The sequence below is a fragment of the Buceros rhinoceros genome, unplaced genomic scaffold (assembly GCF_000710305.1).
Source record: "Buceros rhinoceros silvestris isolate BGI_N320 unplaced genomic scaffold, ASM71030v1 scaffold18781, whole genome shotgun sequence".
Taxonomy (NCBI): Eukaryota; Metazoa; Chordata; class Aves; order Bucerotiformes; family Bucerotidae; genus Buceros; species Buceros rhinoceros.
This window is the reverse complement of record NW_010396167.1, coordinates 47172-62736: the sequence shown is the minus strand read 5'-3', so window position 1 is coordinate 62736 and position 15565 is coordinate 47172. Positions and strand designations below refer to the sequence as shown.

The 15565-nt window shown below is 43.3% G+C and overlaps 1 protein-coding gene across 1 annotated transcript in view; it reads right to left on the bottom strand.

The window, feature by feature from the left end:
- Positions 1–15565, bottom strand: part of PREX2 (phosphatidylinositol-3,4,5-trisphosphate-dependent Rac exchange factor 2) — a gene marked incomplete at its 5' end in the record, with an annotated part of 91462 nt that overhangs the window by 35703 nt on the left and 40194 nt on the right. Inside the window, 7 exons of the mRNA XM_010145830.1 lie at positions 1205–1422; positions 3432–3473; positions 6100–6228; positions 7663–7753; positions 8086–8168; positions 10374–10468; positions 13171–13350. Of these exons, the coding sequence (XP_010144132.1) occupies positions 1205–1422; positions 3432–3473; positions 6100–6228; positions 7663–7753; positions 8086–8168; positions 10374–10468; positions 13171–13350 (838 nt within the window). The remainder of the gene's footprint in view (positions 1–1204; positions 1423–3431; positions 3474–6099; positions 6229–7662; positions 7754–8085; positions 8169–10373; positions 10469–13170; positions 13351–15565) is intronic.

Below are 15565 nucleotides of genomic sequence, written 5' to 3'. Positions count from 1 at the left end.
TGCCTGCTGACTCTGAGCACTCCAGCACCATACGCCGGTCCCGCACAGTACTAAGAAGCATCCAAGCCCACGACACAAGCCCGAGCACCCTGACCGTGCTTTCTTCACATACTCTCCAAGTGGATAAAGAGCCCTGCTCTCTCTCTCAGGCACCAACTCCACCTGTTAAGCTGCACACCTTGTCCTGACACTCCCTGCTCCACAGGGACCCTGCGAGCCCACGGGGACCTCAGCTACTCAGTGAGGTAGGTGCTCACACCAGCTCGAGTCAGTGCTCTCCAACACCACCACGGACCAGCACTTCACGACTGGGATTTAGAAACACCTTTACTTCTGTTGATCTCTTCTGCTTCTCCAGCTTACCAGGTCAACTTGTCAGCAACGTGCTGCCGAGACAAGGCAAGGCAAGGCAAGGCCACCTTTGATACCAGGAGCATCGTCCGTTATTTGTGGGGGCCTTTACACAGTAGGGTGTGCCAAATCAGCTATTTTCAGCGAGGATTTCCAGGGGTCAAGACGACTGCCACGAGCAGACCACGCAGACTGCTTCACAGCTCTTCAGGTCGGCGGGAACAAGTCTGGGGTGGGAAGCAGCTTGAATAGCTGAAGCAGCACTTGGGATAACTGGGGATTAGAGGACTGCACAGCCGTGTCCAATTCAACTGTTTCCGAAGCCATGGCTCTTTGCCAAGCCGCATGAGGAAAGAGAAGATTTCCAAGTACCCTGCCAGACTACCAGGACTTGCCCTGCGACAGGAGCAAACCAGACCAGCACGTCTAGTCCTTTAACTGCTACAGACCTATTGGATTTTGGGGAGGGGGTGATGAATTACCCAGACCAGGTATGTTATTTATCTTGCATTGCTGCTTATTGCCAACTGAAACTGTGGTTATCATCTAATTCTACATACATTCTCTAATGCTCCCAGGAACAGCTACAACAGTGGTGGGGAGCCAAGGGTAAACTATCTGCTAACTCAAAACAAACATAATGCTGTCTTTGTGGAAAACATTTCCCACATCACAAACAAGCATTTCCCAAATCTGTAATTACCTGAATAGAAAATTTTCCCAACAGCAGCAAATCAAGAAATAAGCTAAGCACAAAGGACAGGGAAAACCACATTTATAACTGTTCAAATGTGCCCCTGGTTCAGGGAACAACTGCCTGCTGTGTCCGAGCATGTCACACGAGGGGTCTTACCAGGTTAGGCGAGAGCAGGGACTGGAAATGAAGGAGAAGACCTGCACTGGCGATCTGTTCCAACCACCTTCTGCTGGCCTCCAGCGTCTCCATCTCATATTCTTTGTTGCTGTCAAACATCTGATTCAAGGCCACCATTAGCTGCTCTGAAAAAGCGCAGACTGTGGCCACCAGGCTCTGGCAGAAGACCATGTCTCGCCTCAGTTGTATCTCACTGTCTGTGATGGGTGAAAGCCAAAGCAAGAAAAGCAAAAATGGAGCACAAGGTTAAGTAACAGCAAGGCAGCTGGGATGGAATTTCTTGTCTAAAAAAGAGGTCATTTTAATGTGAAGCAGATCCCAAGTTCACAACCCAATGTTATTCCCAGTAAAGAGCACACCACAACCAAAAACTGCCATTTTCCACATTAAAAGATTATTTTGTAATTCTAAAAGTTATACAGAAATGCATTTATAATCCGGAATTTAAAGCAGTTCTTCATGACCAATGTATGTTTATCCTGTGGATTTTGATGTAAATGCCGTCAGTTCCATGTACTTTCAATGTCACAAGGCGAGAGATGTGAGTCAAATCTTTGCTGCAATGGGAGACTGAGTCGGGCACAAACCCCTTTGCTTTCTGCAGGAAAGCAAGGACAGTTCGAAGCTCTTCACAAGACTGCATCGTCCGGTCAACTCCGCAGCTGCCAGCCGGGTAGGGCGGCTGAAGGCTCCCTGCTGTAAAGTGCAGGCAGGGCGCACAGGAGCATTGCTACCAGGACACGATCTATACACTACTATATATATGGAAATTATAAAATAAGCGCAGGGCAGCATCACCTATCCGGGCAGTGGCAGAGATTTACGGTGTCAGCAGAGTCCACGACAGGTCCCCAGGCAGGAGCCCATGAACCATTAGCAGCTGATTTAAATGAGGGACTAGCTAACCTGCTGATTTCTCCTGCAGGGCACAGGCATTAGATTAGCTAAAGGTCAAAAGAGTTAGAAAGGGAAACGTGTTCTCAATAAAGCACAAAATTGTCATTATAAATATTCAGTTCTTCCTTCTCTTCTCTGAAGGTCTTCAAGTATTTTTATCATTATGAGCTGTTAGGCAAACATCAATCACAAATGGTACAGGTAGAATTAATCTGTCTCAGAGAAAGGAAAAAAGATTAGGCAACACTGAGGTCTTCCCAAAGCCTAAAATCTTTGTCATCACTTGCAGATTCCTCTGCCTCTAAGAGGCTTAGCTCCTTTGCCACCTTCACTACGGAGCTGGCAAGACTTTAGATGACTTGATAAGTCAGCAGAAATAATTCTCTACTCACAAAATTAACATTGACTTTGAAAATATGCTTTTCTTGGACTCCAAATATTTCTCAAAGTAACTCAATTCTGCCCATTTTCCTTCTGGGACCTTCTTCAATATTCTTGACCATTGATAGTAGTGACCACTCTCTTTTGCTATCATTTTGATTCCCTTTGCCAGCCTCTCAGGAACATTTTCCATAAATGCTCTAATCACTACTGCTTCGGCACTGTAACTTGCTGCTCTTTATTTTGATTATTAACATTAACCTCTCCCTCTGTCTCTCCAATCTCTCAAGTTATGCAGAATCCAGTACAGATGGGATTTTCTCCTTTAAAAACTCCACCCATCTCCAGCTTCAAGAATCCCATTGTCTTCTCCATGGTCAAACACCTCCCACCACCAGCAGAGCACTGGGGGATCTGAGCCCAGCACACAACCCCTCCCCGCGCTTGGTGCAGTTTTCTCTGTTGGTCTAACAGCAGCTGACCTCCAGAGCTGTCCTCTGCACCGTCTGCTTCCGAAGCAGCTCGCCAGTGTCTCCAACATCTCATTTCCAAACCTCCTTTAATACTACGTGAACATCAGGTATTGCATCAAGAGGTATTGCATTGCACTCTGGGCTCTTCTTACAAAGATTTTTAAATGAAAAACTACACAACATACAAAGTTACACAACCATGTAGATAGGGAAAACTGCTTAAAAAAAAAATCAAGTCTGGCCTATTTTTGCAGGTCACTTATTTTAAAATGCCCAAGAAGTTACTAAAAGCTTTTGTGATATTTGGAAGAAGTCTAACAACGAAATGTTACCTTCCCCTTTATAAAACTACTGTTGTGTGTGATATCAAAATCATGAAATAATAACAGACTCTTATTGTGCTGCAAGATGCTTAATAAAATAATCAGCTTTTGCAGTCAAACACGCAAAATTACCTGTATACTCAAGAAGTGCCAGGAGTATTCGTGCCTTCACCTCTTAAAGAGAAAAGAAAATACATTGAGGTCACGGTTAGAAGTGTTTTCACCAACATAAAATGCATGTGTGCAGTTTCTCATTTTGTACCAGCTTAACTCCAACTTCTTGCGTAGGCAATCCTGATTTATACCTACAAAACTAGGAAAGAGTCGCAACTTCTCTTGGTTTTATATATGACTTGATAAAAATTGATGATAATCAGAAGCACGAGTATCTTGGAGCCTAAACATAGCTTAGTGACTGAAGATACGATACAGGAAATACGGCTTTCATCTGCAGAATTTAGAGATGCTGAGCCTCTTACTTGCAGCTTATTTTATACGGGCTTTGTTGGATCTCTGAATTCAAAAGCACTCGAGGTATCTATAAATAATGACTTCCTGCTCATGGGAAAGTTACAGGACACAGCAACGCTCCTCCATCCCTGCTGAAGGTCTCTTTCGAAACACGCCTGCAGGCACAGAGTATTTTCAGGTTACGTGTGTAAGCCGAGGCTCACCTGGGGTTAGGAGTGAACCTGGATATCACCCATTTGCATTTTAACAAATTCCAAATGCTACACAAGTTTTCAGCCCTTCTTGCTACATGGCACGTGGAAAGGAGTGACTCCCTGGCAATTCCCCTTTAGATTATCAGATCCGTAATGCTAGGTACCTGTAACTCCTTTTAGCCATAAACATTCTCGGGCACTTTCATTTTTACCGTGCTGTTCTCCCATTCTGATCTCTGCCCGCAAAGTCTGGGTTTTAGCTTTCTTTTGTTTCTCACCTCGGAGAATATTTCTGAAATAACACATGCAGTACAGACCTGTCTTATGATTTAAGTTGCAATACATTTTTTTACGCCTTTAATGACTGAAAGGCTCCTTCACTCCTTCCAGTTTAAACTACAATAGGTGCAAACTCTCGCAGTTGCACAGAATTTCCTGTTTAACAACTTCGAGGGCGCAGTTACTCCAAGAAGTAACTTTCACCTTTTCCTTAGTCACTTTGCCCCAGGTAAGTCCTCCTAGAATCCACCTATGATTTTAGAGAGCTCTCCAGCACGAAGGCCATTAGCCTTAGCGGGTTGCCTTTCCCTGGAACCACAGAATACTTTTCTTTCTCTGATGGTACAGCAGGACGCGTGAAATGAGACAAAGCAAATCTCCACCTATGGTTCAAATAAACCGTCAGGAAAGATGGGTTGGTTTGTTTTTTCCTAACCTGAATAACCTCAGCTCAACGCTGAGGGCTGAAATGGGTTAAGCCTATTAATGCTATTTATGGGCACTGAGTTACGTGGGAATGCTCTGTCCAGCCTGGCTCCAGAAGGGCAGCAATGAAGGACTGTTAAAGACACATTTCCACTCCGCCTGAACTGTGGAAGAAACCACGATTAATACTCAGGTATAATTTGGTTTAGGCTGAAGATAGACCTGTAGGAAAAAGGATCCAAAAATACTTAATTCATTTTTCACTCCGTGACAGGCACCATTAAACTAAGAGATGTATTCTCTGTACTGGAGAGTCAACACTGCGATCGATTCCAAAGCCAGGAAATACTTTCATGGTTGTTTTTATAATTTTTTAACCCAAGGTCTGAAAACATGATTGTATCTGAAATGAGAAATGGCAAGAGTCAGAAGAGGAGGAATTTGTTTGGTTTGGCCAGTTAGTTCTTGGAGGTTTATCTTAATAAAACTTATCTCAAAGTTCTTTTCCAGTGATCTGAAATTTAGCAGTTTCTTTATGGGACATCAATGGAAACTAGCCAACAAAAAACCTAAATACACACACAAATCATTTAAGCTAGACCTAACACAATCTTTTGTTCCCACAATAGATTCCTAGTGCAAGCAGTTTTATAAAAATTGCTTTGCTCATTATTTCTGTTTCTCTATCAAACAGCACAGAAAATAAAGCAGAAGCTACAGGCAAGATTGTCTGCAGAGAAAATCCCAGTTGCTTTCTTACGAAGCCAGGGGAGAGAGCAGAAAACCTCAGCTCACACCGTCACTTGGTGGGGAAGAGGAGCAGAGGACGAGGCAACTTTCAGACAGCGGTGGGAGGGAGGTGAAGGCGAAAGAGTGCTAGGATCGGTCATAACAGAGTAAGTGAAAACCAGCAGAAGAGGTTTGGCTTCACGGCAGAGAAGGGAGATGATTCTAGAGGGATCGTGATTCCAGATCACTGACAGGTAAGAGCAAGGTACACGGCAGAGGTTGTCCTGCGGAGTCTTTGCCTTTCCACTTCAGCTGGTAGAAAAAAGGGAGCTTTAATTTCCATTTATTTCACCAGTGTCATTTTGGTGTATCCCATGAAGTCTGTGACAAACCGGTCAGGCCCGCAGGACTTCAGCAGCAACTGAAATAACACGGCACATACAACATACAGTCGTTCGGTGGCACTTGTCAGAAGAGACAATTTTCTCTTCAGTATCTGAAACCAGCAGAGTGAGGAGGAGACAGCTAAGTTTTATTCCACCAACCACGTTACTAGGAACCCAAAAGAGTCCTGAAATTCATTGAGCGCGCTGCGTTCGGCAAACCAGGCTCAGCAGCAGGAAGCTGTTGCACCTCTCCCCTTCCACAGGCTCCCTCTCGTTAACGAGGTGTTTATTTACGGTCACGCTATTCTTACTAACCTTCAACAAATTTTCTGATATTCTGGGCAAGACTCCGGACGCTGCTGGGGAGGTTCCAAGGGTCTTGCTTGATGTGCAGCCGCAGCCTCTTCGGACAGTTCAGCTTCGGCTCCATTTCCTGCTGAAACTCTAAGCAAGGACAAAAATAGTATTCTTCTGCTTAAACCTCCTAAGAAAGCAACAGTAGGACGTTATTTCTTCCTACGTGTTTTCACAGTTCAGAGCTGTCAACTCATTTAACCCCAGTTAAAGCCAGGGTGACAGGTCTAACCATCACCTAAGCTCCCTACTCAAAGCGGGGAGCGAGCACCCATCCAAATCCCGTTCTTTCTGAATCAGTTACAGAAGGTAGAAGAACGTGCCTGTTGTCATGGGGTAAGTGGAGCCCTGGAACTTTTAGAAGCACAAGAAGATTAATTTCCTCATTTAGTTAAAACCCAAACTACTTACTGCTTAACTAGTCTCTTTCAAATCATGGACATGCTCCTTGTACAGTTCATGAAGACAGTGCAAATTAAGAATAAAATACCCAGCATGTCCGTATCTTGTGTCTAACTGCGCATCTACGGTAACGTTCAGTCTGGGAACCTGCCGGGTGCTCGACCTGAAACACTGAGACACACACGGGAGCAGAAATGCTCCCGGTTCACCCCCCATTACCTTGGTCCCAAAATAGGAAACAAAGAGAAAGAGGAGGTTATGTGGTATTCCACGCAAATTCAGTGAGGGGGAAGTACTTCAGGAGTCATAAAACCAGGCAATGGGGGTACAGTGGTTATGCTCTGGTGGCTTCAGTGGGATTTGGGTGATTTATGAAAGCCAAAGATCCACTCTCTGGCCACCTAAAATTAGTTTTCTTTGCCAGAAGACATATGTAGGACCAATAAAATCATAATTAACCCTATTAACCATATTAACACAACAGTCTGTCTCCAGCTGAGCTTTTTTCTTCCTTTTTTTAAAAGCTTGATTCCGTGACAGAAGTCCTTTGCATTTTTCATCACAATCTTATGGCTATCACCAGGTAACTCCTTAAGCAACTACATGTGTGCTTGCAGAGTACCTGAAATTACATGGGGGGTGGGTTTTTTAAACCATCAGGAATATTTATATAAGCATATATTTGGCATAAATAGTTGTGATTATAGATTTAATTATAAATCAGCTTCACAAATAATGTATCTACCAGAAGTTATAAAAATCTGGCATTAGTAATAAAAGACCAGAAATGGCTTCAGTAGTCAAGGTAAAAATGTAACAAAACCCCCTTCAACACATACCACCTGTGTCTGGCTTCAAAACCCCGGCAGGTCCATAGCTCCCCATCTACAATCTAAAACGAACCTTCCAACAAACCTTACGCTTTCACATGGGCAATAAAGGAGCAAGAAGCCAGTTTTCAACTACCAGTAGGATCTACGTAACAAATTCAGCGATCGGTTACTGCAGAACACATCACGATGAAGCAAATCAGTTCTTTAAGAGGCAGCTGAAGGAGCAGAGAGCCACATCCGTGCTCCTTCAAGCTGCCTTCTGGTTCCCATTGGCAGAACTAAACGTTACCTTGGAGGCCTCGACCTGGAGTGAAGTATTTTGTCTGCTCAAAGACCCTCATCACAGCTGGTCCTTTCAGAAGGTTGACAATTGAATCGACCTGTTGGGATCAAGATTGTGTGAGAAACACCGCTTTTACAACAACAATTAGAAATTCTTTAAGGAATACGGACTACAGAAAAGCAGCTTTGGATTCTTCCTTACCTAATGGCTCCAGTTAAAATAACAAGCTGGGGCTGTCAGACTAAATCTAAGGATGTGTTTAATTTGCAGTTTTGGACTATTTACAGAAAACTGAAGGAGAATGAGTAAATACATACCATCCCAGTAAACAGTGGAAGGCAAAAGTAGAAAGAAAAAGAAGTATTTGCTACAGAAATATTAGCTCAAACATGGACTCTAGTATCAAAGCCAAGAAAAACAATCTCATACTTGACCAAAAAGATGCTCCAAACAGCTATGGAGCTTGTCCTGTTTATCATGGGAGATTCGAACGCTGATGGGAAGCTCATCGCCTGAAAAGTATTTTAAAATGAAAAATTGTTTAGAAGTTTCAACATATTTTCCAAAATCTATGTAGGTGAGAATCTACTAGGCAGAGACTGATGCTTAGGCTTTCGTGATGATGGTGACCGTCCTCCCTACATATTCTGCATTTAGTCGTCGCTCGGTAATACAGAAACAGCTCTTCGAGAAAGGATCCCATTCAAAACCCAGCTGGACACGGTCCTGGGCAAGCTGCTCTGGATGACCCTGCTCAAGCAGGGGATTGGACTGGATGATCCCAAGAGGTCCCGCCAAACCTCAGCCATGCTGTGACCAGAACTCACCATTCTTCTATACTGGAGAACATCCTAAACAGTTAAGTAGTGCCAAGTCACTGAAATGCATTCACCATAAAATTTTTATAGGGGGTCTGTGGACAATTCACTGTCTTACTCATCTTACTAATTAAACTGCTGAGATTTTAGTAATTTGACAAAAATACAGCATCCAAATCCTGTATTTGATATGAAGCTTTCAGTAGTACATACCACACCCTTTCCTAAGAGAGGACCAAGAAGAAGGACTCTCCTAGGTCACTGCCCTCAGCCACTCACTCTCAGACAGCGGGTGGTACAACCTGAACTCTTCCAAAAGCCGTGAAAAATGAGGCTAAAACTGCTTTTCCTCCTTGCTGTTACAGTGACAGATAAGAGGTAGCCACAGATAATTTATAATCCAAATTTATTCATGGTCAATCTAGACTCATTTTTCTTGTGTCAGTGAAACACTTAAATAGCACTTCTCTCCTTGATTTTTTTTTTAGCTCCTTTAGATGTCCTTACAGCCAGCAGTTATAACCCTTCACAGGATTTTAACTGCAACAGATGGAGCGTGGTGCCAGAGAGCCCTGATCTGGCCTTAACCAGGTTAGCTTTGCAACTGGGAGAAAATTAAGTCATCAGGAGAGTGGGAGTTTCGCAGAGCAGCAGTATTTATCAACTCCAACACTATCTGCACCCAGCTAGCACAGACATTCTTTTAGGCACCTCAGCTGGTTCCTCAGCTCAGCACTGCACAAGTGCATATCATTTGTATCTTAAGATGCAGACCCTGGCTCTCCTCTTTTATTAACACTTCTCTATGTCTTTCATTCTTCCACAAGGTCTCCGAGGTACCTTGCACGATGTCATTAATGCTTTTCTGTCCCAAATAAAACCATCTCTCCTGGTACAACCAGAGGTAACATTTGCCTTCTGTGTGGCCAAGTCTCACCTGGGGCTCATACTCAACTAATATGCCCAGTTCTTTCCTAAATCATTCCTAAATTAACAACACCGGGCTTAGAGCAAGTATTTTGTATTATTAGTCCCCAGGTATATGACCTTGTACTCCATGCAGTTAAATTCCTGCAGATGCGTTTATTTAGATTCCATTTGTCACGGCATAAACAAGAATGTGCTTCTCTGTCATCTGGCATTCCTTCCTGCAAACACAGCCAGCCATATCCTGCCATCCAGGCGCTGACACAGCTGGGAGAACATTCCACGCTCACCTAAGATGCTCCTCACTCTGTGCAACATTACACACTGTCAAGGTCAAGGCCTGAAAGGGGTTAAAAGCAGCGACTAAGAGCTCTAATTCAGTCTGTTCACAGAGATGCTGGAACATCGGCTCTTTCACAGGAGCACTCTTAAGTGCAGCATTAGCCGTGCAGAAGCAAAAGTCACAGAATCACAGGATGGTTTGGGTGGGAAGGGATCTCCAAAGCCCATCCAGTGCAACCCCCTGCAGGGAGCAGGGCCATCTGCACCCAGAGCAGGGGGCTCAGAGCCCCAAGGTCCATCCTGACCCGGAATGCTTCCAGGGATGAGGCTTCTCCCACCCCTCTGGGCAATCTCTGCTGGTGTTTCATTACCCTCATTGTAAAAAGTTTCTTCCTTATATCTAGTCTGAACCTCTCCTCTTTTAGTTTAAAACCATCACCCCTTGTCCTGTTGCAACAGGCTCTACTAAAAAGTCTGTCCCCATCTTTCTTGTAGCCCCCTTTATATACTGAAGGGCTGCAGTAAGGTCTCCTCAGACAATTCTCCTCTTCAGGCTGAACAACTCCAATGATAGACTTCTATTACCGTTTTTAAAAAGAAAAACCAACAAAACTGCCAGGCAAGTGAAAAGGATAAAACCAAACAAAAAGGAACTGATCACAGATTCATGGCTGACTTTCCTAAACATACCTGAATCCATTTCATCACTGTGAAAATAAGAACTGCACTGACTGCTGCAAATGCTGGTGAACGAGGCAATGGAGTTTCTATTGCTGTTGCAATCGCTTGGGAAAAAAAAGATACAAAAAGAAATAACGTCACATCCTTTAACACAGGCTCTGTATCAAAGTTATGGCAATCCTCCCCTTTCCCCCATTTAAATTTAATGATGAGATGGTCTGTACAGTTCTTTACCAACAATAAAGATCCCTATACCTGGGTTATCATTTAATTTGCAATCCTGGTAGGACTCAGAGGACCAGATTCCCAAAACAGATGACTCGATTGTCTCCCTTCACCTTACGTGGGAACAAGTACTTGCAGAACAGTAATATACTCCTGCAATGCAAAACAACCAACTTTTCCTACACAAGTAACAATTTTTGAAACTGTAGCCTCAAACATTTTAGTAACTCCGCATCTAAATCCTGTTTTCCCTGTAGTCCACCCCTAATACGCATGGCAAAATACTCTGGTTTATGCAAACTAGAGTCCACAATGGCTTCAGAAGAGATTTGATCCATCTGATAGCACCAAAACTCAAATTACAAACTACTTTCCCTGCCAGCCAAAATACATATAATAAATTTTATGCTCCCATCTCTTCCAGCTGTTTTTTGTTGGAGATGTATAGACATTTGCATCTGTGATTTCACATTGGTCTTGTAAGGAGATCTGGGGATTAAAACGTGTATTCCTCTGCTCTTTTCTCTCAAAAATAAATTGTTCTGTACAGAAAACAGATGAGAACGTACCTAACTTGTGCAGCATGAACAGAGAAAAAACACAGCCTTTTCAGGAAAGACCCTACGAGGATGAAGGTGAGTTCTAGGTCCTCAGAGCTATTCAGCCACGTGAAGATCATCTCCTCTCAACGCAGGAAGTGCTGAAGTAACTCTGCAGCAGGGGACGTCTTCTAGGATATAAGGTACAAGTGTACCCAAGGGGTTCCCAGCTGCCCCCCGGGGCGGGGCTTTGCTCCCTGGGTGCCCACTCACCAGGACACACCTGTCTGTACAGTACCTGGGACGCTGCAGTGACACACCGTGCTCCCTCCCTACTTGTTGTCCTCATTTTGGTAAATACAGAAGTAACCTTCTACTAGTTTGGGCACACTGACACACACTCCCGGGTAAGGCGCTGTGTTTGGACCTGTACACAACCAGATAAGGGAGTGCGGAAAACTGAAATGCAGCAGCACGATATAATTACAGTCACTGCCACTGAGTGGAGGAGAAAACGTCGGTAACAACATGTTCCTAACAGAGGGCGAACAGTCCCAAAGAGCGTTAAGAACTTCTGGCTGCATATTAAGAAATGTTTTCTAACTAACTCTACTCACTTATTAAAGTCTCCAGAGGAAAGATGAAGGTTATTTAAAACTGGCTCGTGCCAAGCATGAGAAAATGAAACACTGGGAAATGAGAAACAGATTGGCTGTATCAGCTCTACCATTCTGCATTTTCATTGTGCCGTACTCTACAGTTCAGAACGAGACCCTGCGACACAAAACGAGAGCGTTCTAATGGCTGAAATCAGCCTGCCAGTTCTAATAATAACCACTGCAGCACTACAGGATCCGGAGATTTTAAGTATTACCTAACGTAATTATTAGAAGAAAGAAACAAAAAATTCCAGGCTGACTCCAACAACTGTTCTAAACTCAGAGATTTTATGATTATTCTGTATATGGAACCCTAGATTTTATCATTCCAGTCATTCATAGTCCATTCTGGCTGTTCAGGAATCAGAATAAGGACAATATTTAAACAAGATAACACTCATGTCCTAAGCCATACCTCCTTTCTCCACATACAAATCTTGTGCCAACTGGGGAACTTCCCAGCTGGGGCAAGTGCCGGCTACTGGAGCAGCTCCTGCACAGGCTGAGACATCACGGACATGACATGCAGAAACCCCTGAACACGTTTCAGCTGGAACAGCACTTTGTCACCACAGTTAGAAAAAGATGGACTTAATCTGTGCAAATCACCTCTGCATTTGTGTTCACGTTTACACGCCTATTTCTGTTGCTGCTCTCCCAGAGTTCCTCTCTGCCATGCTGCAGTAATCAAATACTAGCTCATGAAACAGATCTCAGCAGTACGGGGTTCTGCAGAAAAATGACGACTCTGAGATTCCACTTTCTAAGCATAATTATGAACCATGATAATGAACAAATTATGAACCCTTCTTTTACTTGCAGCTAAAATTTTAATTTAGCTCTTATATCCTGTAGTTAAGCAATTCTCTCTAAGTGACAGAAGATATTTATGAGCCCTATGCTTGCTATAATTACTGCTTCCTCTTCAAAATTCTTTGTAATTTCATTCACAGTAAACATCTCTAGATTTCATAATGCATCACGAGATGATGCTACAGGATTAAGAGTAGAAGAATGTGAGGCATGTGTGTTGAGAAACAGGGTTTTTTTCTTTAAATCAGCAGGAGCCATGGGTCTGGCATCTTGCATTCAACAGCAGATATCTGGTGTGTGGTTGGGGAACATAAAACACAGAAATAATTTCTGTTGTTATAAGACAAGTAATCTAGAGTAAAGCTTTACAGCTCTGGCTGGGATATCCTATCAAAGATCTAATACCTAATCTGTACTCATAAGAGAGGTTATTTTACACACCTGGAGGTTAGTTGTTCCCCTGTTAGAAAAGTCAGAGTCATATTCTGTTAGTCTTCACGGCCACCTGACAGTCTATAAACCCACAGGTTTAACTCCATTGACAAATAAAAACATGAGTAGTGAAGTCACCTGTAAGAATCCCTGTTGCTGATGGTATCGTGACCAGAATCTTCTTGTTCATCACCTGTCACGCTGAAACAGACTTTCTTCCCGTTCCTGTCCCCCTTTTCATTATCACCGTCTGCCGGTATTAAAGGCTCAGGGGTTTTACGTTCTGATTTTGGGGAGTATGTTATTGAAGAAAGAAGGCTGTGAGACAACAGGAAAATAAGACAAATACTTGTTTTTCATAGCAAGCTAACAACAGGATAACATTTCTTGTCAACATCCTCCGACTATTATTCTCTTAATATGGGAAGGAAACATCTTAATTTAGCACACTCCCCCCTCCACCGCCATGTGAGAAAAGGGAAGAAAACGACACAGCCTGCAGTTAGAAAGTGTGGCAGCGTCATCCTCATTTTTTGGGGCTCTGCCAGCTGAAGTCAGTCAGTCTAATCCTAACAAAGTTCAGTTTCTTCAGCTCCAGTTACATCAGTACTGAGCTATCAATTTCTCAACTGTTTTGACATGGATATTCCACCAGAGAACCACCTGATCCTGCGCTGTTTTTCAAAGCTGCAGTTTTGGACTCAGAGCAGTGACCTTCTGCATACAAAACCCAGACAACGCTCAGCTGTAACACTTTTCGAGTACACACAAATGATATCCTGGCTCTCCAAAAGGGACAGAGTTTTAAGTAAGAAATTAGGAACCCACAGACTCTGGAAACACCCCAGGGTGGATAGTCCCTGTAAGGCACTCTGCAGTACGGCAGTGAACACACACCCTACACGGTACATCAGGCGTGGTCTCACCAAAATCATGATGTGACATGTTAACAGAGGGTTTGTCATTAACTTTGGGGACACAAGGATGAGGAGCAAAGCCTTTTAGCAAATCCTTTCATCATTTCTGCATAATATTGTCTAGCTAAAGCTAACAAGAGATATTTATCCTACTTATAGGAAAAGGTACTGATCTGAACTGCCACTCGAATACAGAAAAGCAATACAAAGGTGTAACTTTACTGGACTTCAAATCTACCTATCCACTAGACAGACACCTTTTGGGCTACGTGATGCCTTAACACCTCGTAGCAGTGTGAAATCACAACTCAATTCTTTCCTATTGCTTAGGCTACTGGTTCGCAGAATTCCACGAGGACAGGAAGAAAGATGGGGCCCATATTTTACTGCAGTGTCAAGTTCTGATCTACCTGCTAGAGCACTCGTGTTCTTGAACACATCCTAAAATAAACGTGTTATGAAAATGCAGACCTTAGGAAATCAGTTCTTCATACTTGTCAAACTTACTTTCTGAATAGGAACACAAAAAGGGGTTCAAAAAGAGACGAGACAATTTCATGGCAGATCACTCTAACAGTGCTCTTAAAACAAAAGGTCCATTCCAAGACAACCTTGTCACACTGCCTGCTGGAAGATAAGGACAAGGATTGACCTATACACCTCTGTTTGCTCTTGTGTTCCCGTTTCCATCCACTGTTAGGAAAACAAACATGTGCTTTGGGCAGATCCATTCTAGTAACTTCTTTTGGATTTTGTTGTTGCAACAAAATAACCAGGAGTAAGACATCAGCATAACGAACTGCAATTTCAGCTCCTGAAAATATCTTCCCCCAAGCAATTATTTGTCAAGGCACAGACAGACTATTATATTCTCCTCTTTCATACGACTGTTCAGTCACTGCTGCCAAGACCTCAGTAAAAGACTGATTAAGGTAGCTGGAGCTTTTCCTAAAGGAGCTTTTCACTTTCTCTCAGCAGGCAGGCTCTTTTCCTCAGGAAAATTTTTCTGCTGAACTACCACGAACAAAAGCTGGAACTCTGGATAAGAGTTCTGGAGCTGGTAGTTCCCGGTATCACAATGCTCTTAGAAACCCAGTTCAAAGAGTTTCAAACCCACAAACCCAAACCTGGATCCAAAAAGCCCCCCATAGCCATGCTTCACCGAGTGCCTCTCCCTAGATCCACCGTGCTTCATTAAGGCCACCTTGGTCTTGAAAAATACCTAACAAATTAATACTCCTCCTACGGGTGAAAAGCGCTTTACCTCCAAATCCATCTTCGGGACTATTCAGCCACATCTGAAGGGTTCAATAAAAGCTATTTTTATAGCTCTGCCCTGTGTTTCCATTCCTAGTGAAACCTTAGATGACACATGGGCCTCATGTTTCTCTCCCCTCAAAATAATTAGTGTTTCCACACTCTAGAGAAAACCTACAAACTGAAGTGGGAAAAACCATGGGATGTTGGGAAAAAGAACAGAATATAACATTAGCTACACTCAAGTGTTTTGCCTTATTTCAAATCTAACTGGAGTCAACATTGACCCTACACCACGCAAAAAGTACACCCAGATTCATTGGTATTGTCATGGAAATAGTCAAGTCCAGACAGGAACG